Below are 22,214 nucleotides of genomic sequence, written 5' to 3' on the forward strand. Positions count from 1 at the left end.
ATTTAGGATATCCATACGATAAGAGATTGAGGTGGTAGTTGTTGATGCCCTGTTTTTCTCCTGTTCAGGTGAGGGGGTGCTCTGCTATACTATATATTGACATTGAAGCCAATGACTTTAGAATATTTGTACATTCACCATTTCATATAATTACCGAGCGGATTGTTAATAAACCTAGATGTCACTGGAAGTGAATAAACAGCAGTACATGGGTGACCTTTTCTATTGAATGTATTCAAAGTCCATCCTTGTTATCCTCTTACCATATGACATCTGTGGTTCTATATGTGAGCACTTTTAGCTCTGGCCTTGACATTTTTGGTCATTATTTTGGGGAAGGAACATGTAATGGCTTTTAATTCTTGAGCACAGAGGACAACGTACTTGTAAGTGATACGGCAGAATGGTTTATGAGTTGTCTGATCACTTACATTGCTGGCCGCTTAACTGGCAGCCAGTCTGTGGTGGGACCTCTGATGTATCTATAGGGCCTATGTGGTGTGAAGCAGCACTTATTAGGGGCCTAAAAGCCAATTGTGACACAGGGATGCAAGATACACTTTTCAATTCGTGACGCCAGGGCACCGTTAGCTAGCCTATACATGGTCCGATGTGGAGACAGCTTCTCCTGGCCCGGGCACAGGGACAATGAACCGATGCTGGGTTACGGATAACTGTCTTTTACTGAGGCAGGTGTAGATTAGGAGATATCCCACGCTGGATAGGGTTCTGCTAAGTTCCAGTTTCACTGACACCGCCAGGGTATGACTCACCAAATCCTGGATGGGGAACACTTGCAGGATGGCGGGGCTGACATGATTAGGAGTTTTCTTCAAGCTTCCCTCTGGATCACCTCACACTTCTTCCAACTCTCTTCCACATTGCAGCTCACATGGAGTTCAACGCAGAAGCAGCGACTAAGCACAAACTGGGGCAACTCCTACCCCCTACACTATACAGTAAAATCTCCCTTAGGGTGCATGCACACCACGTTTTTGCAAAACAGTTCCTGTATCAGGTTTTTGATGAAAGACTGATTCCTCAAAACCGGACTAAACTGTATCAAAATGTGTGTACAAATTTCAGCCCATATGTGATTTAAAACCGTATACGGTCTGAAAAATGATGTCCAGTTGCATCGGTTTTTAAGAAAAAAAAAACCGTATACATTTTTAACTTTTCACTCCATTTTGAATAAAGCTTCACTTGTTTGATTGAAATTCCAAGTAAAAAACTGTGCAAAGTCAAAAATTGTATGGTGCAAACCAGACGGAACCGTACACACATACGGTTCTGTACGGTTCCCATTGACTCCCATGTCTAAAAACGGTTTAATACTGTTTTTCACCTGGACAAATAAAAAAAGTGGTAGTCTACGGTTTTGGGTATGGGTAAAAAAACGGACATAATCGTATAAGACTCAAAATGGACTAAACTGGATGATGCGCTTGACATACGGTTTACAATGTTAAGTCAATGCATACGGTTTGCTATATGGTTCTGTACGGTTTTTAACTTGAAACCGTATATGGGTACTGTATAGCAAAAATGTGGTGTGCATACACCCTTAGTGGACACCTCCCAATAGGGGACGGTTTTTAATTCCCCGGCAGATTCCCATAAGACTTGTATTTGCACCCGCCAAATAGGGGACATTCCCAATAGCGGATGCGGACACACCCATAAGGGGACAAAACACTCTAATTAGGGGTTAAAACACTCCCAATAGGGGACAACCAGACTTATGTGCCAGCACTACCTTGTACACAGTGCCGCCATCAGGGGGTACAGCCAATACCCTGGCAAGGGATCCAGGCTCCTGTTACACACCCCTGCATAAGCCCCAGCACACAAGCAGAAGACCAATGTTTAAACAGTGGTCTCCTGCTTCTGTACGTCTGCCGGCCACATCATTCACCCCCCCCCCCCACGTGCCACTTTATTCCCCTGTGCCAAATCATCATCCACCCCCCGTGCTATTTAATTTCCCCTTCATTGCCCTCTGTGCAAATTCATCACCCCCTCTTTACCAACCCCCCCCCCCCCCCCCCGTGCATTTTATTCCCCCTTTATCCCCCTGTGCCACTTCCTAGAGAGAGAGGGGGGGGGGGGTTTGATGAAATTACACGGGCTAAAGGGGGACTGAAATGACACAGGGGGATCAAGGGGAAATGATGTGGCAGTGGCAAAAGGGGGATGAAATTATACGGGCGTGATAAGGGGTTATTAAACGACACTGGGAGATTATACTGTAATATTGCTTTTTATAGTGTTTTTATAGGTAAATACACTCTGCAGTGAGTACAGAACAGTATTCCGTCATTTAGGAAGAATTTTGAGCCTTTCTCCCAATCAGGGACATCTTTCAATAGCAGACACTTTCATTGGAAAATTCTACTGTAATTGGGGCAATTTGAGGGTTCACCTGGTTACTCTGCATCTCCTTCAGTGCATATACAATACAATAATACAGTAAATGTAGTAAAGTGCACAAACATAGTAAATAGTAGAACAGTGGTCCCATCACAGGAGCAGAAGGCATGCCCGAGGACAGCATTTGGTGTTATGACACCACACAACATTAGCTTCTAGTCCTTCTATTCTGTATACACACTGCTGTATGTTCAGTGCAGACTTCTGACATCCATGTACGCGAGCCCTTTACACTGGAAAATCTGTAAGGACGATGACACTTTGTTTTTTGATTCTGACTAGGTTGTTTTTAAGAACTGATTTAGTGATGGGACTCTAGAACTATGCTGGTGTGGTGTCCTGGTACCGTATTGTATACCGTACCTAGTGTGGTGGTTCCCAAAGTCAGAGTAACTACGCTCAGGTAGGGACCCCCAACTGGGACAGCCTCTAGTCGCCTCTTCTCTACTCTAATTCTACAGTGTTGATATATGTATATATTTAGTAATAATGTATATTTAATATAATGTATAGTACTTACCTTGTTTGGCGTCGCAGGACCTTTGGTCATGTGACCATGTTAATATCCTCTATGGTATGTTGGAGGACCTTTGGAGGTCCTTGGGTCACATGTTACCCATAATCCTTTGTAATGGTGATTGACGCAAGTATTGGACCAATTAGCACTAGTCCAGCCCCTGCCCATATAAGGGAGCTGTAGCCAATTATTGCTCTCTTGGGTTGCTGCTCTCGTGGATGCCGGAGTAGCAGGACGGATCTGCCCAACTTGCAAAGACACGCTAGGCCTGAAAAACCTACCGGCCTCAGCAGACCTTAAACCGTGAGTTCTAAACTACTCCCCGCTAAAGCTAGCGTGACTACTAGACCGCAACTAAATCCCCTAAATACAGTGGAACAGCGCATATTATCCTAAAGACTCTAAATTCCTAAAGTCCCAACCTTTGTCAATCTCCAAAGAAAGCTTGCATGTATAGCAACTGTTCCGGTTATGAAGCTTGCATAAAATCTTCAGTAAAAGTTATACCTGTTTCAGAAAACTCTCCGGTTGTGGACATTCCATTATTATCTACCTCCCTATCGCTCTTGGGAAGGGTGGCGGTAGGACAAGCATTACTGAGGAGCCCTCACCCTGGCGTCACGAATAGAAAGGGTTAACAAGCACCCTTAAATCACCGCACAGCTACACTCCCCATACCCTACTCCCCCAGGCTATCTCACTGGTAAGCTTAGGACGATCAGTGCCATTCTTCCTGTCCAGATATGACCGAATCTACAGTAATCTTCAGAATGGGTATCCCAGTCTCCTATAGGAATGGAGCGGTGGTCACGTGCACTCGCCCTTTGTTTCCTCCCAGCTCACATAGCCGATTCTAGATGCAGTCAATGGACCGTTGGGTTGTACACTGGACCGTCACTCCATTCTTATGAGATACTAGGACACCCAATCTCAAGCTCACTGGTTGTCCCATTGAACCCCGAAAATCATACACTTGTCCTGTGGTTAGAAGGTTGTTGGTAGGACAACCAATTCAATGGCTTCAGAAATGTCTCTTTGGCTTATTAGAATTAGAAAATGTTGCCGCAGACTCGGTGGACTCCCTGTCATACAAACAAGGGTATACATTAGTGGAGTAATAGTGAAAATAAACTTTGTAAAAGCTCTGTTCACATCTGCATTGGAAGCACTGTTGCAGGTTCCATTATATATTAACAGGTAAAATAGCGCTATGTGAGTTATTTGGGGCTGTCTTGTCAGAACAACCTCTCTCGAAATGCAGACACTTGATTCGGCTTATAGAAGGGGGTGCAAACTATAGTACATATGCAGTGTCCCAGTGCACCTTTCACCGGTTTCCCCTTTTAAGACAGTGGTCTCTAACTGTGGCCCTTCAGATGTTGCAAAACTTCAACTCCCAGCATGCCCGGACAGCCGTTGGCTGTCCGGGCATGCTGGGAGTTGAAGTTTTGCAACGTCTGGAGGGCAACAGTTTGAGACCACTGCTTTAAAGAGTACCTGTCATGATCTTGTTAAATGTTATAATCCTCCCAGTTCACTGCCCCCATCATGATAAACCACCCCCTGACTTTTTTTTGACATTTTTTTTTATAATTTTTTAGTTGTCTACCTTGATATTGCTCTGTATTTTCTGCTCAGTCAGTTTCACAGACTGGGAAGGGGTGTTCCCCAGCATGTGTGACCTCCTCAGAAGCCATACAGGAGAGAGCTTCCTCCCTCACTCTGCTACACACAGCCCAGAGCAGTCCAGTGTGAGATGAGCTATGATTGGCTAAGGCTGCACACACACCCCTCAGCACTCCAGACTGCATTTCCTTTGTTTGGACTTCAATCCAGCAGGAGTCCAAAGTCTGTGCAAGAAATGTGGGGAAATGTTCTCTGGACAAGTAGGGAGACACCTAGTGGCAGCTTTTTTAAACACAAATAAAACATAGAAAAGTTTTTTTTTTTTTTCCCCTTTCAGTACTTATTAGCAGCTGTATGCTACAGAGGAAATTCATTTCTTTTTTGTTTTGTTCATCCTGCTCTCTGCTGACACTTGATGCCCGTATCAGGAACTGTCCAGAGCAGGAGGAAATCCCCATAGCAAACCTATGCTGCTATGGATAGTTCCTGATAAGGGCATCAGGTGTCAGCAGAGAGCACTGTGGACAAGACAAAAAAGACATTTGAAAAGAAAATAATTTCCTCTGTAGCATACAGCTGCTAATAAGTACTGAAAGGATTGAGATTTTTAAATAAAAGTAATTTACAAATCTGTTTAAAAACCATTTGAAGAAAAAAAGTTTTCCACCGGAGTACCCCTTTTAAGATTTATTTATTTTTTTTAATTTCCCATAAGGAGTGCGCTAGCAAAAAATAGTTTTAATGAGTAGAGTAGGTTTAAGACAAGTAGTGTGTTTTTATTTTATTTTGTGTGTGTGTGTGTGTGTTGCTTCACTGGCTGATCACTGGGCCTTATACACAGGGCAATAATTGGTCAGTTCGGGTGATAATTGCCCCTGGAAAAGTTTTTCAGCCTTGTTGATTTTATTACAGCACTTTTCATGACGCTCCCATCCAGAAATCAAATGATCTTGCCATCAAAATAACCAATTCAGTCAATGAAATGTATTTCAGTCACAAAATCTCTTCACAACGTCTATAGTACCTTTGGGATACTTTCACATTTAATTTTTTTTTATTTTTTTGCTTGAACCAGAGAAAATGTCCTGAACTGATGAAAATGTGTTTACTTTGAACATGGGGCTTGCACATTTTCACAGTTAGGTTTGTTTTCTATCCTTCTGACAAACTGAAGTGTCTGTGGTGTCCCAGCATGAATGGCAGTCCTGTGGCTTTAGCCTGCTGGGGCAGCTTTGCAGCACAAGGTGTTGGGCCCACCAGGGACTTACTGTTATGTCAATTATGTTCACACTTTATTGAAAAGTAATATATTTTTCTGATTGATATTATATTTTACTGAGTGAATCTAATTGATTAAATTATTTGTATACATGTTATTAATGTGTTACTGTACCCTTAAGAGGAGCTGTGCAACCCCATGTGACCTTGCCTGCCAATGGGAGCCCATATAGTGGAGTGGGGGAGGAGTTGCCCTAGTAGTTCCTGAGCCACAGTGTGGTTGAAGTGTGTTGTGTGTTGTGCTCTAAGGAAAGCCTAGCTCAAATCTACTTCATCTGCTCATTCTGCAAGGATCACCATACGGTGGAAGTTCATGCCCCGGCAGAGAAGGCTTCAATACCTTGACAGAACACTACCTACCAGGATTCATCTACCCATCTTACAAGTCAGTTTGGTGAAAGCACCACGAGTCCCAGCAAGACAGCAGGGTTCCCAAGGGGTTACGCTCCTTCCTCTCACCCAAAACCATCTTTCCATGCTCAGTAAAGACAGTTATCCATAACCTGACATTGGTGAGTTCATTTACTCCCCGTGTCTGGCCCAGGAGAAGCTGTCTCCAACCTTGGACCATGTATAGGATAACTGTGCCCTGGTGTCACAAAGTAATCAGGTATTTCTCCTAACACCCCGTGGCACCACATTTCCACTTGTTGTTCTGGCATTTTTTCCAGTGAAAAAACACACCAAAACAATGCCACTGCTTTTTTACCCTTTTTTTAAATTCTCTGTGGCAGTTTTCCCCTGCCTTAAGGGTACCACTGCAGGGTGTCCGGCCCACAAAGTATAAAGAGGTAAGTAGTGATGCATAGCATAACTTCTTGCCTCCATAGATGCTGCCACTTGCCATTTTAGATTTCTATGGGAGAGAAATGCCACGATTATTTTGCCGCGTAGTCTCTGCATGCTGTGATTTTGGTAAACTGCCGCTGAATGGGTTTGGTGTTTCGTCATTCTCTATGGACTCCCTGCCAATATCTTGCCGCTGTGTTTTTTTTATTTTTATATTTTTTTTTGTTTTTTTTAACGGAAATATGCCGTGCGGCAGTTGTGACAGGGTTTTTATTGCAAGATGTCGAAACGCAGCCTCATAGGAATCTGATGGCTCAGTTTTATATATTATTTTCCCTCTCCGTAGCCTGGGAGGTTTCCTGATGTTATGAATTCCAATATGTAACGTTTTGGTGGAGGATACCTGTAATATTCTCTGACCTGTTCTTTAGCTACTCCTGTTATGCTGTTATTTGAATAACTTGTTTGATTTAATTTCTACTTTGAATTTCAATATAAAAATGCAATGACCTTTTGATTTAGTCTGAAAACTCCAGTGGATAAGCCGACCAGAACACGTATGACTAGTCTATTGTTGTCATAGAAAACTTGCCGCTCGCTCGCTGTTTTCCGAATAGATCATTGCAATGAAATCCCTGCTGCCAAATCATTGAAATAAAAACAAAAACACAAAAATAATAAATAAAAACGTAACTTTTTGGGAGTGACATTGAGATGGCGTGCACTCAAGGTTGTCTTTAAGTTAAGTCGAAGACAATGTTATCACTTAATGTTTAAGTCTCCTATTATTTCATGTCTACCAGGGATTCTTGTGTGAGCTCCATGCTAATCTCTCCTTGTGTTTGTGCCGCCAGGTTTTCAGCCATGGAACGCCAGCTTTATCAAGCGAAAACAAGGAGGCCCCTCAGGCCAAGTTCTACCCTCCATTACAGAATGTCATGCTACCTCCTGACACATTCAAAGGAAAGGTGGCCTTTATTACAGGAGGTGGTACCGGCCTGGGGAAAGGGATGACGACAGCACTGTCCAGATTGGGAGCAGAATGTGTTATATCCAGCAGGTGAGCGTTTAAGGTGGACTGTCTCTTTACTTGTCTGTCATTCTGTGGTTATTTCTACTCCTCTACTCCAGTGTTTCCCAACCAGGGTGCTTCCAGCTGTGGTCAAACTACAACTCCCAGCTGTCAGCCTTTGGTTGTGTCTGGGCATGCTGGGAGTATTAGTTTGGAGGCACCCTGGTTGGGAAACATGGTTTTATCTCATTTTGTTTGCTGTTAAAGGGGTACTCCGCCCCTAGACATCTTATCCCCTATCCAAAGGATAGGGGATAAGATGTCAGATTGCTGCGGTCCCGCTGCTGGGGAGCCCCGGCATCCCCGCTGTCATTACAGCACAGAGCGAGTTCGCTCTGTGCGTAATGACGGGCGATACAGGGGATGGAGCCGCGTGGCGTCATGGCTCCGCCCCTCATGACATCACGGCCCGTCCCCTTAATGCAAGTCTATGGCAGGGGGCGCGACGAACGCCGCGCCCCCACCCATAGACTTGTATTGAAAGGGGCGGGGCGTGACATCACGAGGGGCGGAGCCGTGACGTAACGATGCTCCAGCCTCTGTATGGCGCGTCATTACGTGCAGAGTGAACTCGCTCTGTGCTGTAATGACAGCGGGGATGCCGGGGCTCCCCAGCAGCGGGACCGCGGCGATCTGACATCTTATCCCCTATCCTTTGGATAGGGGATAAGATGTCTAGGGGCGGAGTACCCCTTTAAAGTGGTCAGAGTAGAGCAGTGTTTCCACACCAGGGTGCCTCCAGCTGTGGCCAAACTACAACTCCCAGCATACCCGGACAGCCTTTGGCTGTCTGGGCATGCTGGGAGTTGTAGTTTGGCCACAGCTGGAAGCACCTTGGTTGGGAAACACTGCTCTCTTCTGACCATTTTAACAGGATAAAATATGGTTTTATATCATTTGTTTTCTGTTTCTAGTATTTTAGCAAAACTGATGATTCCTTCTTATTATTTTGATTTAAAAAATATTTTCATAGCTGCTTTCCAGTGAATTTATAACATATTTTATAAAGATTTGTGCCTCTGGGTGCACTAATAAAACACTGTAGTTAAAGGGGTATTTCAAGAATTCTTTTTATTAGACTATGCTACAGGGGCTGTAAAGTTAGTGTAGTTCATTATATAGTGTCTGTACCTGTGTGTGTGACGGTTTTCTCACAATTCTTCTGTGATTTTCACCCCAATATTTATTTTTACCAGCAAACAAAATGACTGTTGTCTCAGATTTTTCCCAGCTTGCAATGCGGCCGAGACCTGACACACTAGTCAGGGAGCCTCTCTGCTTCAATGGGAGGAGGGATCAATCTGCAACTAATGCAACAGCTGTAGGCACCCTGATTGAAAACCACACTGATTTGAATGGATGCAGCTCATTTTATGTTTCAATGGGTGGGGTGGCTGATGGGTGGGAGGGAGGAAGATGGAATTGTGGGATTTGTAGTCAAAAAAAGAAAAGTCAAACAGGCTATACAAGTTCACAAACAGCTAGCCACAGTGTTATGGTAATCTCATGATATAGCCATTTAACCCCAAGACAAGCGCAGATCCTCAGATCCTTCCTAAGCATGTCCATTACTACCTGTCAGGTACGTACTAAAATCACCTTATGGTGGACAACCCCTTTAAAGAGCATTTCTTACCATAGTTCTGCAATGGTCATCCCCCAGGATGTACCTCATTGGACTTTTTTTCTTTTATAGGGGTACTTCAGTGGAAAACCAATTTTTTCTTCTAAACAACTGGTGCCAGAAAGTTAAACAGATTTGTAAATCACTTCTATATTTAAAAAAAATAAAATAAAAATCCTTCCTGTACTTATGAGCTGCTGTATGCTGCGGAGTAGGTTGTTTAGTTCTGTGTCTGACCACAGTACGTTCTGCTGACACCTCTGTCCATGTCAGGAACTGTCCAGAGCAGGAGAGGTTTGCTATGGGGATTTGTTCCTGCTCTGGACAGTACCTAACATGGACAGAGGTGTCAGACAGAAAATATACAACTTCCTCTAGAGCATGCAGCAGCTAAGTACTGGAAGGATTAATATTTTTAAATTTTTAAGTAATTTACAAATTTATTATATACTTTTTGGCACTAGTTAATTTTAAAGAATTTGTTTTCAACCGGAGTACCCCTTTATATACAGTATTGCACCATAGCCTATTATTGGAGAATAATTTAAATCCTTTTGTGTATGCCTGTTTTGTTCATGTACAATGTATGGGTTGTCATTCTTCCTTTTTTCTCCTCTGATATGGTTTTGCACAGATAAAGGGAGCAGGGTCTCAACACAAAGTATTATCGAAGTGCAGAAAGTGAAAATCAGTGACACAGTACTTCTGGCCTCTAACTCGCCCTTTAGAATCTCATTGTTTCCTTATGAGATTCAGCTTCAGCCTGTGATTATTTTTTTTTTTATCCTTGTCATATCTTACAAATTCTAGGCAGGATAGATTAGCACCAAACTGCATCTCCTAGAATGCCCTAATGATTATGAAGATGACCTAGAAAGGCATTGTGTGTCCAAGTATTACAATTATTGCAACTAATCATTGTAAGGACTTGCTTACTATATCACCGCTCTCCTGGTCCCTTCAGATTGACGTGACAGAAATATCTTAAACAGCACTCTGTGTGTGGTGGGACATAGACAGAGCTTGGTGGGAAAGGGTCTGAGCTGCAAGGACATATTTGGTATTGTAGTCCTGTTCTTCACAGGAAGTCTTACATCCAGGAGAGACTGATCTCCTGCTTACATTGTAGTTTACTGGTGTCACTTGGGGGATCACATGACCCAGCTGTAATAATGAAAGGACTTAAAAGGTGTGGATGCAACGGAGTTGACATGAAATAAAATGACACTGCATGAATATTGTTTTATTTGCCTTTTTTTGTGCCAGGGTGCTTCTATAATCGAAGAGAGACCGTGATTGTAGGAGTTTACTATCATAGCTCTAATGTGCTCTCTGATACAGGAATTACAGCTCATTGGTATAAACTGCTGCTCTATCCAGTAGGATGTTGCTCCAGACTAAGAAAACAGACGTGCTTTACAGGAATTTTAAAGCTATGGACACTCTAACATGCACACTACATACACTGATGTTAAAGGGGTATTCCAGGATTTTTTTTTATTTGACTATGCTACAGGGGTTGTAAAGTTAGTGTAGTTCAAGTCAAGAGAATAGTGGACCGGCACTTGCTCTGCTGAAGGGGTTAACTTGACGCAGCTAATTAAGGACCTCTATGAACCTTGCCTTAAACATGGATATGGTGGTGCATAGTCCCAGGTACAATGCAGTATAAATGGCACAATAGAAGAAAAGACTGCACTCACCATCCAGTGAAAAACTTCTTTACTGTAGATTAGGCATAAATACAACGTGCAAGGCAGGGGGGATGAGGGGACAGTACTGTTTCGCCCGCTTACCGTGCTTCCACAAGCCGACACCTGTCAAAGTGTGCGAAACAGTACTGTCCCCTCATCACCCCTGCCTCTACTCTTTAAAGTCTGCCTTGCACGTTATATTTATGCCTAATCTACAGTAAAGAAGTTTTTCACTGGATGGTGAGTGCAGTCTTCTTTTCTTCTATTGTGCCGTTCATAATATAGTGTCTGTACCTGTGCATGACTGTTTTCTCACAATTTTTCTGTGATTTTGACCCCACTATTTATTTTTACCAGCATACAAAATGACTGTTGTCTCAGATTTTTCCCAGCTTGCAATGCGACCGAGACCTGACTCACTAGTCAGCTGATGACAGGCAGTCTGTCTGCTTCAATAAGGGGAGGGATCATTCTGCAACTAATGCAACAGCTGTAGGCATCCTGATTGAAAACCACAGGTCTGCACCTCATTTATGTTTCAATGGCTGATGTGTGGGAGGGAGGAAAATGGAATTTGTAGTCAAAAAAAGAAAAGTCAAACAGGAAATAGCAGTTCACATACAGCTAGCCACAGTGTTATGGTAATCTCACAACATAGCCATTTAGCCCCAAGACAAGCACAGATCCTTCCTAAACATGTCTGTTACTGTTTGCCAGGTACGTACTAAAATCACCTTATGCTGGATACCTCCTTTTAAGGAGTATGGCATTACACCCCTCCACAGCAGTCTGGGTGCTCTTTCTTATCTGTACACCAGTGTTTCCCAACCAGGGTGCCTCCAGGTGTTGCAAAACTACAACTTTCGGCATGCCTGGACAGCAAAAGGCTGCCAAAGGCTGTCCAGGCATGCAGGGAGTTGTAGTTTTGCAACATCTGGAGGCACTCTGGTTGGGAAACACTGCTCTACACTCATACATAGACAGGAAAAGCATGGATGGGTCCAGTGCTGTTCTCCACTTTTCTGCATATACATAGACAGTTTGTTCTGTTTCTGTTCAGACTGCCTTGTGTGTTCTTTCCCTATCAATATTCTGATAGAGTACAGCCTGTATGATCTGCCTTCCCTACAGACCTGGATGCATACACTTCTATCCACCCTCTGATTCACCATCTTCCTCACTCTTCATGATGCTAATTCTAAATCTGAGAGGAGAGAAGGGAAAGAGCCCACACAACCAAGAGCAGTGAGCTCTCTGATCCATGCCAGAAGCGCCAGGACAACCAGCTATGTACAGGAATTGCAAATGTTTTACAGCAGCAAAACAAGCAGTAGTTCACATTTAATGAAATGAAAAATATTTCTTTACAAAGTAGTTTAATTTTGCATCTAATAAACAAAAGAACAATAATAAAACTAGTGCAGTGGTGTTGCCTTTAATGTCACCTTTTTTCTAATAGTCTGTCCACCATCCAGTTGAACCCGTTGGTAAATATATAGGGGTAAAAGATAGTATGACTTGTTGGCTATCTAATATACTGTTTTGCTTAGTATGTTAGAGGACACGTCCCTCCAGTGTCCATTTTTCCCATTAAAGTAAATAGAAAGTGGTTGCTTTATTGAGGCAATCCCTTTAAAATAAAATAAAAAATGAAAATGACTTGCCTATTTGTCCCCGTCAGAATTCTGGGCCCACTGTCCAGACCCTGAGGGAGATTTATCAAAACGTGTACAAAGCCAAAATGGTGCATTTCCTCATAGCAAGCTGTTCGCTTTCCAAAGAGCCTCTGAAAAATAGGCTCTGTATTCTGCTGGCAATAGGCAATTCATCTTCGCGCCAGCCGTGATAAATCTCCCCCAGTACGTCATTGTAGACATCAGCCATTCCAATGCTTATTTTAACCCTTACTTGTCCATTCAGTAGGGGAGGATTTATCAAAACCCGTCAAGAGAAAAAGTTGCTCAGTTGCGCATAGCAACCAGGTTTATACATAGTATGGTTGAAAAAAGACATACGTCCATCAAGTCCAACCAGGGAATTGAAGGGAAGGGTGTAAGGGGATAAGGGGAAGGGATGTAGTTTTATAATTCTACATAAGCATTAATGTTATTTTGTTCCAGGAATGTATCTAACCCTGTTTAAAGCTGTTAATTGTTCCTGCTGTGACCAGTTCCTGAGGTAGACCGTTCCATAAATTCACAGTCCTCACGGTAAAGAAGGCGTGTCGCCCCTTTAGACTTTTTAGGTTGCGTCTTCCATTTTTGGAAAGACCTCTGAAAATGAAAGAAGCGATCTGATTGGTTGCTATGGGCAACTGGGCTACTTTTCCTCTGGACAGGTTTTGATAAATCTTCCCCAATGGGAAAATGAAAGACGTAATCTGGTTGCCATAGCAACCAGGCTCCATGTCCAGCAGCTACCATCTACTATTAGCAGCTGACGGCTACACCTGTAAATGGAGTCCACGACATCTAGGTGGTTAGAAGACACATACCTGTTCGTTCTGACCCCAACCCTTCTCCCTATGATACAATCGATTCCGGTTAGTTGCACAGCTTACTTTGCAAATAACAAACCTTTCCACAGCCCTGTAGACAGAAACATCGAAAAGTTATATGGGTCAAAAATTGTTGGAGTCCAACTAATCTGCAGAATAAATGAAATATTTCAGCTTTACTGCACAGCCCTCACAGCCTCACCCTGTAGAACAGGAGTCTTGTAGGATATGATGTACATTTATGCCTTTTGATATGAAAACCCTTTTGTGTTACATTTAGACAAAACCATATATGTCTCTCTTTGGAAGTAACGGACACTGCAGGGAACAGGAGAATTAAAGGGGTATTCCAGGAAAAAACTTTTTTTTTTTATTTTTTTTCTTTTTTTTTCTTCAACTGGCTCCAGAAAGTTAAACAGATTTGTAAATTACTTCTATTAAAAAAATCTTTATCCTTTCAATAATTATCAGCAGCTGAAGTTGAGTTGTTCTTTTCTGTGTGGCAACAGTGCTCTCTGCTGACATCTCTGCTTGTCTCGGGAACTGCACAGAGTAGAATAGGTTTGCTATGGGGATTTGCTTCTAAATTGGGTGCTTCCAGAGACACGTGTCATCAGAGAGCACTTAGAAAAGAACAACTTAACTTCATCAGCTCATAAGTACTGAAAGGATTAAGCTATTTTAATAGAAGTAATTTACAAATCTGTTTAACTTTCTGGAGCCAGTTGATATATAAAAAAAAAAATCCTGGATAACCCCTTTAATTCTTGTCCTGAGCATATCTATTACACCATCTAGAGTTACTGTATTATTGCTCTCTGACAGCCAATGTACCGATCTGATGGACACTGGAAGTTTGACCCCTGACCTATCCTAAGAAGTGTTATAAATATCTTGGGCATTGTACATTTTCTGTATGAAAGTAGGCAAGGGTCTTCCATTCAAAGCTCCTGGAGGCCTTTTATACCCTTTTATTTTACTCTATTCTGTCACGGTTTCTTCTACAGTCTGAATATTTTTCTTTGACCACTTAATTATTATTATTATTTTTTTTTTTTTTTAAGGAAATTGGATGTTTTGAAAGCAACCGCGGCCGAAATCTCATCAGAAACTGGAAATAAGGTAAATTCTTGATGATACAGTTTTCAGCTGCAGTTCACGTTCCAAACTGCTGACACTGTTAGATAGCTGTTAGGACAAGGAGACACATGGTACCATTTATATATCTGTCTGTGCATCTATAACATAGAAAAATGTTTTTATTCTCTAGTGCCAAGTGTAAAAGCGGTGTTCCCAAGCCTCTGAAGTGCTGAGGGCTGGAACGCTTCTTCGCTTCCCCTCCCATTTGTGCTTGATTTTCAGCTGGAAGCCAAGCACTGTTTTCAATAGTGTTTCTGTGCTGTGCATGCAAATAGTGTGCAGGTGTGAGATTTGGAAACGGGGCTTAACCCCTTCCCGACCCATGACATACATGTACGTCATGGGTCGGATGAGCGGACATGTTGCGGGTCAAGTTTGCATCATAACCAGGAGATGCCCTCTGCGATCAGCAGCTGACATCTGCCAGTAATCACTGCATTTAAATATGAAATGTTGCTATTCCCTGGTGTCTAGTGGTCCCATAGTCCCCCGCAATATAATCGCTGGGGGCGGGGCCATGGGTTGCTAGGGAAGCCCGAGGCCTTACCTTGTCCTCTGTGTCTTTCCTAGATCTGTGATTCCTTAAAGGGGTTATCCAGCCAAAGACCTCTTATCTCCTATCCAAAGGATAGGGGATAAGATGTCTGATCACAAGGGGCCCGCCATTGGGAACCCCCCCCCCCCCCCCCCCGCGATCTCCAAGCAGCACCCTCATTCTTTGCAGGGCTGCATCTCTAGCCGCTTGGAAAGACATGAATAGAGGGGGCGTGACGTCACGTCTCCAGTCCTGGAAGGAAAGAGCTTTCTGAGACTGGAGACGCAGCCCCACATAGAATGCGGGTGCTGCACGGAAAATGAAGGAGAGTCCCAGCGGCAGGCTCCTCGCGATCAGGTATCTTATCCCCTATCCTTTAGATAGGGGATACGATTTATTTGGGTGGATGCTGCCTTTGGCAGCCCTTAGCAATCGAGCAAAGATTTCATGGATCAATGTAATGCAATAGCATTACATTGATCTATGTAAGACCTCTATTGATGGCTTATGATAGCCCCCCAGGGGAAATACTTCGGCGGTAGGACCATGCGGCCTTGCGCCGTCACCATTTGCGCAGATCAATTTCAGCGGCTGTCCACCGCTGAAATTTCGCAGTGTGAACGAGCCTGCGGAAGACCCATTCACACAAATGGTAATATGTACAGCGTAAATTTCTGACGTGCAATTACTCGCAAGGAAATTCCACACAAATTACCCAGTGTGAACTTACCCGTAGTTTAATAAAATGAAAATATCCTTTTTTTCCCCCATCTGTTCACACTTCATCTCCTCCTGTCTTTAGATTGACTGTCTGATAATTGAATAGCTTATAGTCTCAGAACATGTTAGCAATACAGAACTGTCGCATGTGGGTTGGCACAATGAAACCTGTGTATTCACGGTTTATACAGTGTGGTTAAGAAGTCTCCTAGTTACACATGATAGGGGATAAGTAGCTGATCGCAGGGGGTCTGACCGCTGGGGCCCCCTCGATCTCCAGGATGGGACCCTGGCGCTCTGCGTGAGCAGCGGTTGTCGTCCACTGGTAGAGGGCATGTGCTCCATTTGTTTCTATGGGAGCGCCGTGGATAGGGGATAAATAGATTTTCTAGTTTTTATTTCCCCAGAGATCGCCTTCAAAGCCTATCATGCTTGATCCGGCCCTGATATTACAGTATCACGTGTGCCATCAGAATGTAATGTACATAAAGTATAACTTGTGTTAAAAATAGCTAAGGGGGTACTCCAGTGGAAAACTAACTTTCTGCAGTCAGTAGATATAAAAATATATATAAAAATGAACAGATTTGTAAATTTCATTCAGTAAAAAAATCTTACCGTCCTTCCAGCACTTAGAAGCTGCTGTATATTACAGAGGAAGTTGAGTTCTTCTTTTCTGCCTGACCACAGTGCTCTCTGCTGACACCTCTGTCTATGTCAGGAACTGTCCAGAGCAGGAACAAATCCCCATAGCAAACCTCTCCTGCTCTTGACAGTTCCTGACATGGACAGAGGTGTCAGCAGAGAGCACTGTGGTCAGACAGAAAAGATTGCAACTTTCTCTGTAGAATACAGCAGCTAATAAGTACTGGAAGAGTTACATTTTTTTAATAGAAGTAATTTTACTAATCTGTTTAATTTTCTGGCACCAGTTGATTTAAAAAAAATTGTTTTCCACTGGAGTACGCTTTTAAAACTGGCAAATACAAAATGACATTATTCTACAGTCTTCTAATCTGTTATAGGTGCATGCTGTTCAGTGCGATGTCAGAGATCCAGAATCTGTTAAAAAAGCTGTAGCAGAAATGATTCAAGTGGCGGGTCATCCGAGTGTGAGTATAGTTTATCCCCATGTACCATTTGGGTGTTTTTTGCCTTTTACCCCACTGTACACACACAGATCCCCTGATATACAGTAACAATGTTGTCATGAATAATCTGTTCTCACAGATGACTGCAGAGAAAATTCCCTATTTCCATTTGTTTCATATATAAAAAAATATACTAAAGCAATCTACACAGTTGATAATGGTCATCAAATTCCAACAATTACATTGGGCATAACCAAGAAATGTAATGCGTATGGGTCAGCATGACAATCCCTGACGTCAGTCATTTTCCCAAGAAAAAAAGATGGACACGTTGATATCAAACACCTCCAATCCTTATTTCCCCAATGGCAATGTGTCCCCTTAGGAAACCGCCAAATTGACTGGAGTCTAGAAGGCCAAGCAATGCTCGCTGGAAAAAAATTGCACAGTATCTCTACTTCAGAAGGGAAAGCGCTTGCTCTCAAGTGCAACTTTTTGGAAGTCTGTGTTAAACTCTTCATGGTGTTCTGTCATATCACAGAAGAAAATGCTTATATATATATATATATATATATATATATATATATATATATATATATATATATATATACTCACTAGCTCATGCAGAGGCTTTACATGTCTTTTTTTATGTGTTTAGCTTCTGTATTTGGCTCAAAAATCCCTCTGTTTGGAAGCTCGCTCATTCTGACATCCAGTACTCTGGAAGGGCCACGTCCTAGGCAAGCACTGAGTCTGCCCTCACTCATCATGCATTCACTTCCTCCCTGCGCCTGCTGTGTTGGGTCTCTTCATCCAAACACTGCAGGCTGCTCTGTGTCCCCCTCATCGGTTTTCATGCTGCAGTCTGATAGGACAGGAGTGAGCACAGAGGAGTGCTAGTCCCGCCCTCCCTTCCTGTACTTTGTCTTAATCCTGGCTAATCCCTCTAAGTTAGCATTACATCCTCTTAGCTACTGAGGTATAGCCTGTGCATAGCTTATTATACTGTAAACCACTTAGATGCAGGGTTCCTATTATGGGCTCAAACAACAGAAACCTTTGCAGCCGTTATCTGATCTCCTTATAATTGATGGGCTCCTCATAGGCCATCAGTAATGGATCGGCGGAGGTCTGACTCCTTGCACCTATGTTGAAAAGCTGATTGAAGAGGCTGCAGCACAGAAGTCGCACATAGTAGCAGCATTACCTCTATCCACAGCAGTGTTTGCCAACCAGGGTGCCTCCAGCTGTTGCACATATACAACTCCCAGTATGCCCAGACAGCAGCTGTCCGTTTATTCTGGGAGTTGTAGTTTTGCAGCAGCTGGAGGTACCCTGTTTGGGAAAAACTGATCCAGAGGATAACACCTTTAAAGGGGTACTCCAGTGGAAAACTTTTTCTTTAATTTAAATGAACTGATGCCAGAAAGTTAAACAGATTTGTAAATTACTTCTATTAAAAAAATCTTTACCCTTCCAGTACTTTTTAGCATCTGTATGCTACAGAGGAAATTCTTTTCTTTTTGAAATTTTTTTTTTGTGTTGTCCACAGTGCTTTCTGCTGACACCTCTGTCCATGTCAGGAACTGTCCAGAGCAGCATAGGTTTGCTATGGGGATTTTCTCCTGCTCTGGACAGTTCCTGATATGGGCATCAGGTGTCAGCAGAGAGCACTGTGGATGAGACAAAAAAAGAAAAGAATTTCCTCTGTAGCATACAGCTGCTAAAAAGTACTGTAAGGGTAAAGATTTTTTAATAGAAGTCATTTACAAATCTGTTTAACTTTCTGGCACCAGTTGATTTAAAAAAATGTTTTCCACCGGAGTACCCTTTTAATATGATGCAGGAATCTTCTTGCAAATTTTGGGCTTTGAGTTGACTTTGAGTTGTTCTTGCTCAGTGTTTGTATTTGGCTGCCAGGTAGTGTAAATACTTATAGTTCTTCAAGAATAGGTGCTGTCAGGTTCTTTACTAACTGGCAAGGCGGCCTCTTGCTGTGGCTGGATTTGCTGAAACTTGTAGTTCACACTCTTACAAGGCCTGGTGTTTCTACTCCTTTCCCTTTCATACAGGTCCTACACTTTTTTTTATTTTTTTTGCTTTCGGGCAGACCATAACGTCTACCAGGTCTCCCCTGTTAAGGTAATTTGTGGTCTCCACATGCCGTCCCCCTGAATTCACGCAGTCACTTTATCACCCGCTGGAGCTGAATTGATGGCAGAAGTCTCTTCTCACTCCCTGGTCTCCGTTTTGCTGGTTGTCTTCCTGACATGGCCTCTTCTTTCAATATATCCCTGTATGACAGCACCCGCAGCATTTACATTGGCCTATTAGTGACTTGCCCGGGTGACTGATGAAAGCAAATGGCCGTCTCTGTCATTAAGAGGATTTTTCCATTCTCTTTGAAGTGTGATGAGCCATTTAGGAAGAAGCCGGGCTAAATGGCTCTGATCTATTGCATATCGCTGCTCTCTCCTGCTCACAATGTGACCCGATGACCAATCTTCTTTCAAGCACAGACACATTTCATACACGGTGTAATATGCATTAAATATGGCGTGCGTGTGTGTGTTTTTGGATAATTAGTATAATGTTGTTCCCCTGAAATATTGGATTAATGTTAATGCACTGAAACAATAGGCTCCAGCATTCGCATGCCCACTAAAGTCAATGCTAGAGAGTGTAAAGTGACTCTTCAGGCTAAATAAGGTTCATTTTACTCAGTATATGTGCGTCAATGACCCAGTAATCTTATTTTTCTCACCACTGGTTTAGTAGTCTGTAGATCAGCGTTTCCCAACCAGTGCGCCTCCAGCTGTTGCAAAACTACAACTCCCAGCATGCCCGGACAGCCTTTGGCTGTCCGGGCATGCTGGGAGTTGTAGTTTTGCAACAGCTGCAGGCGCACTGGTTGGGAAACACTTCTGTATATTCTAATCATTCTCTCCTTGCTGTAAGAGAAATCATCTCTCCATGCGCTGGCACCCTGCTGCGCTTGTGTTTGTACACAGCAGCCAGTCAGAAGAGGCAGAGCCCAATCTAAGCCAATGATAATGCAGTGAGCATGAGCTTGTGGGATAGCTGGAGACGTGTACCTAATTTAGGCTGAGACTTGTGGTGCACCATAGCCTGATCACGGATGACGTTAGGTGGTAGCAGGGAGACCCATGCCTCCTTGGGCTGGAATAGCAATCGGGGACGTGCACACACAGACTCAAAAGGGGGCTTGAACCCCTGCACTTTTAATGTACCTATCCTATAATGCCTTTACTGATTGGAACCTCCGTGGGGGGGATGCAGGTCTCATTCAGCTGACATGATTTCCGGAGGTCCCTTATCTCCGGAATTGTGTTGTGTTAACTGTGGCAGTGTGGCAAGGAAAGGGTGTATTTCCCTTGCTATCTCTGCAGAATGCTCCACCTGTGGCCTGATTAATGAGGTATCAGGAAGGGAAAGTGTGTGTTTAAAAGGAAAAGGAACAGAATAGTTGGGGCTCTTCCTAGGAGACAGCATGTGGGCTGTAGGGAAGAGACAGAGGCTGCTGAGGAGTACACAGCCTGAGCTGAGTGGCTCAAAGAGAGTGACATTGTGAGTAGAAGGTTGCAGGGGACATAAGTTTAACCGGCTGAGGGAAGCTCAGCGGTTGTTAGTCAGGACAAGCTGATCTGTTTAGTCAGTGACCAGACGGTCTAGGATTTTGTTTGTTCCTGCTTTTTGTTTATTTCTTACCCTGCAACCTGTCTAATAAAACTGGCAAGGTGCCAGATTTGCATTATAAGCGTTTGTTTGCTGGTTTATTGAGAAGAAACGCATCCTGTGGCGTGGTCAAGGACGATCCCAGAGCTAATCCCCAAGACTGATCGTCACATTTTGGTGGAGGATGCGGGCATACACGTTGCTAGGAGCAACCAGTGGTCGAGTTGCAGTGAAGTTGTTGCCAAGAGAAAACTACCGTGCATGTTGCAAGGGTGTACTCTTTCTCAGAGAGGAGACAGTGGGACGAGCCCAGCTGTGGAGTACAAGAGCAGGACTGCGCCTGTGGTGAAATTGTTGCTAGGGGCAACAGATCGCATCAAGCGAGTGGGCGCTTTTTCTCAAGTAAGGAGACAGGTGGACGGGCCACCTGCAGAGTGCAGATTACGTTTCGAGACTGTGTATAAAGGCGTTGCTAGGGGCAACTGAAAAATTTTGTTGGCAAGCGGCTAACATTTCGGCAGAGGACTGTACTGTGTTTGCAAGGTTTGAAGTGTTGCAAGATGGATGTCCTGATAAGTGCTTTGTTGCAGACTGCTGCAGCGCAAGAGGAAGCAAGCTTTGCAGAGTTTGAAAGGATTGCTACACATGAGGCATGGCCCAAGACACACTGGGGAAACTTGGTGTTTGGATTCATTGGAGGAGATGCCCAAAAAGTTCATTGTGAACTGGATCCAAAGATATTACGGGACTATGAGAAAGTCAAGACAGAGATCCTGACTAAAGTGGGAGTAAGCCAAGCTGCAAGACTACAGTGTGCACTGCAGCCTAACAGTGATGCTGGGTTTAAAGTTGCAGAGCTACTTAAAGAGCAAGTGGAGCGATGTTCTGCAGCAGAGAAGCTGGTGAGAGGTGTCCAGCACCAGCCCTCAACTGACTGGACGGCAAGAGATTCTGGTAAGACTGTTCCAGGGGTTATGGGGGCCATGTTTAGTGACTATGAGACTGTGCATAAAAATTATGGGACTGTGCATAAAAAGGCTGAGTCGGAGGGTGGTGTTTCCCTAGTTGACTGTGTGAACAGTGTTCAAGGTGGTACCAACCTATGTCCAGTTGCAAAATCATGTGAGGGTGGAGAACCCCTCATGAAGACTGATGAGACTGTTCACACTGTGCAGATCGGATTGAAAAAATCTGGTGAACAGAAAATGTTAAATGCAGGACTGGGAGAAAATGTATTAAAACACACTTTGCCTGAGTTAGGTCCTAGTGGTATGAACTGTCCTGTAAATTTTGAACATGCGCAATCTGATAATGTTTTTGTTGAAAAACTTATGTTGTGTTCAGATGTAAAGAGTACTGCTGCCACCTCTGACAGGACAAAAGAAAACCTGTGTGAGCTGGAAATAGAAGGTAAAAAGATGACGGTTTTGTTAGACCCTAGATGTGTAATAAGTCTGGTAAAGTCCAGCAGGAGAAAGCCAGACCCCGCTATAATGTCTATG

The 22,214-nt window shown here is 43.4% G+C and overlaps 1 protein-coding gene across 1 annotated transcript in view; it reads left to right on the forward strand.

Annotated features, from left to right (window-relative positions):
* The window catches only part of DECR1 (2,4-dienoyl-CoA reductase 1), a 77,402-nt gene that overhangs the window by 16,732 nt on the left and 38,456 nt on the right, over positions 1 to 22,214 (forward strand). Inside the window, exons 2-4 of the mRNA XM_056522312.1 lie at positions 7,498 to 7,703; positions 14,595 to 14,652; positions 16,951 to 17,037. Of these exons, the coding sequence (XP_056378287.1) occupies positions 7,498 to 7,703; positions 14,595 to 14,652; positions 16,951 to 17,037 (351 nt within the window). The remainder of the gene's footprint in view (positions 1 to 7,497; positions 7,704 to 14,594; positions 14,653 to 16,950; positions 17,038 to 22,214) is intronic.

This window comes from Hyla sarda, chromosome 5 (genome assembly GCF_029499605.1).
Source record: "Hyla sarda isolate aHylSar1 chromosome 5, aHylSar1.hap1, whole genome shotgun sequence".
NCBI classification, from domain to species: Eukaryota; Metazoa; Chordata; class Amphibia; order Anura; family Hylidae; genus Hyla; species Hyla sarda.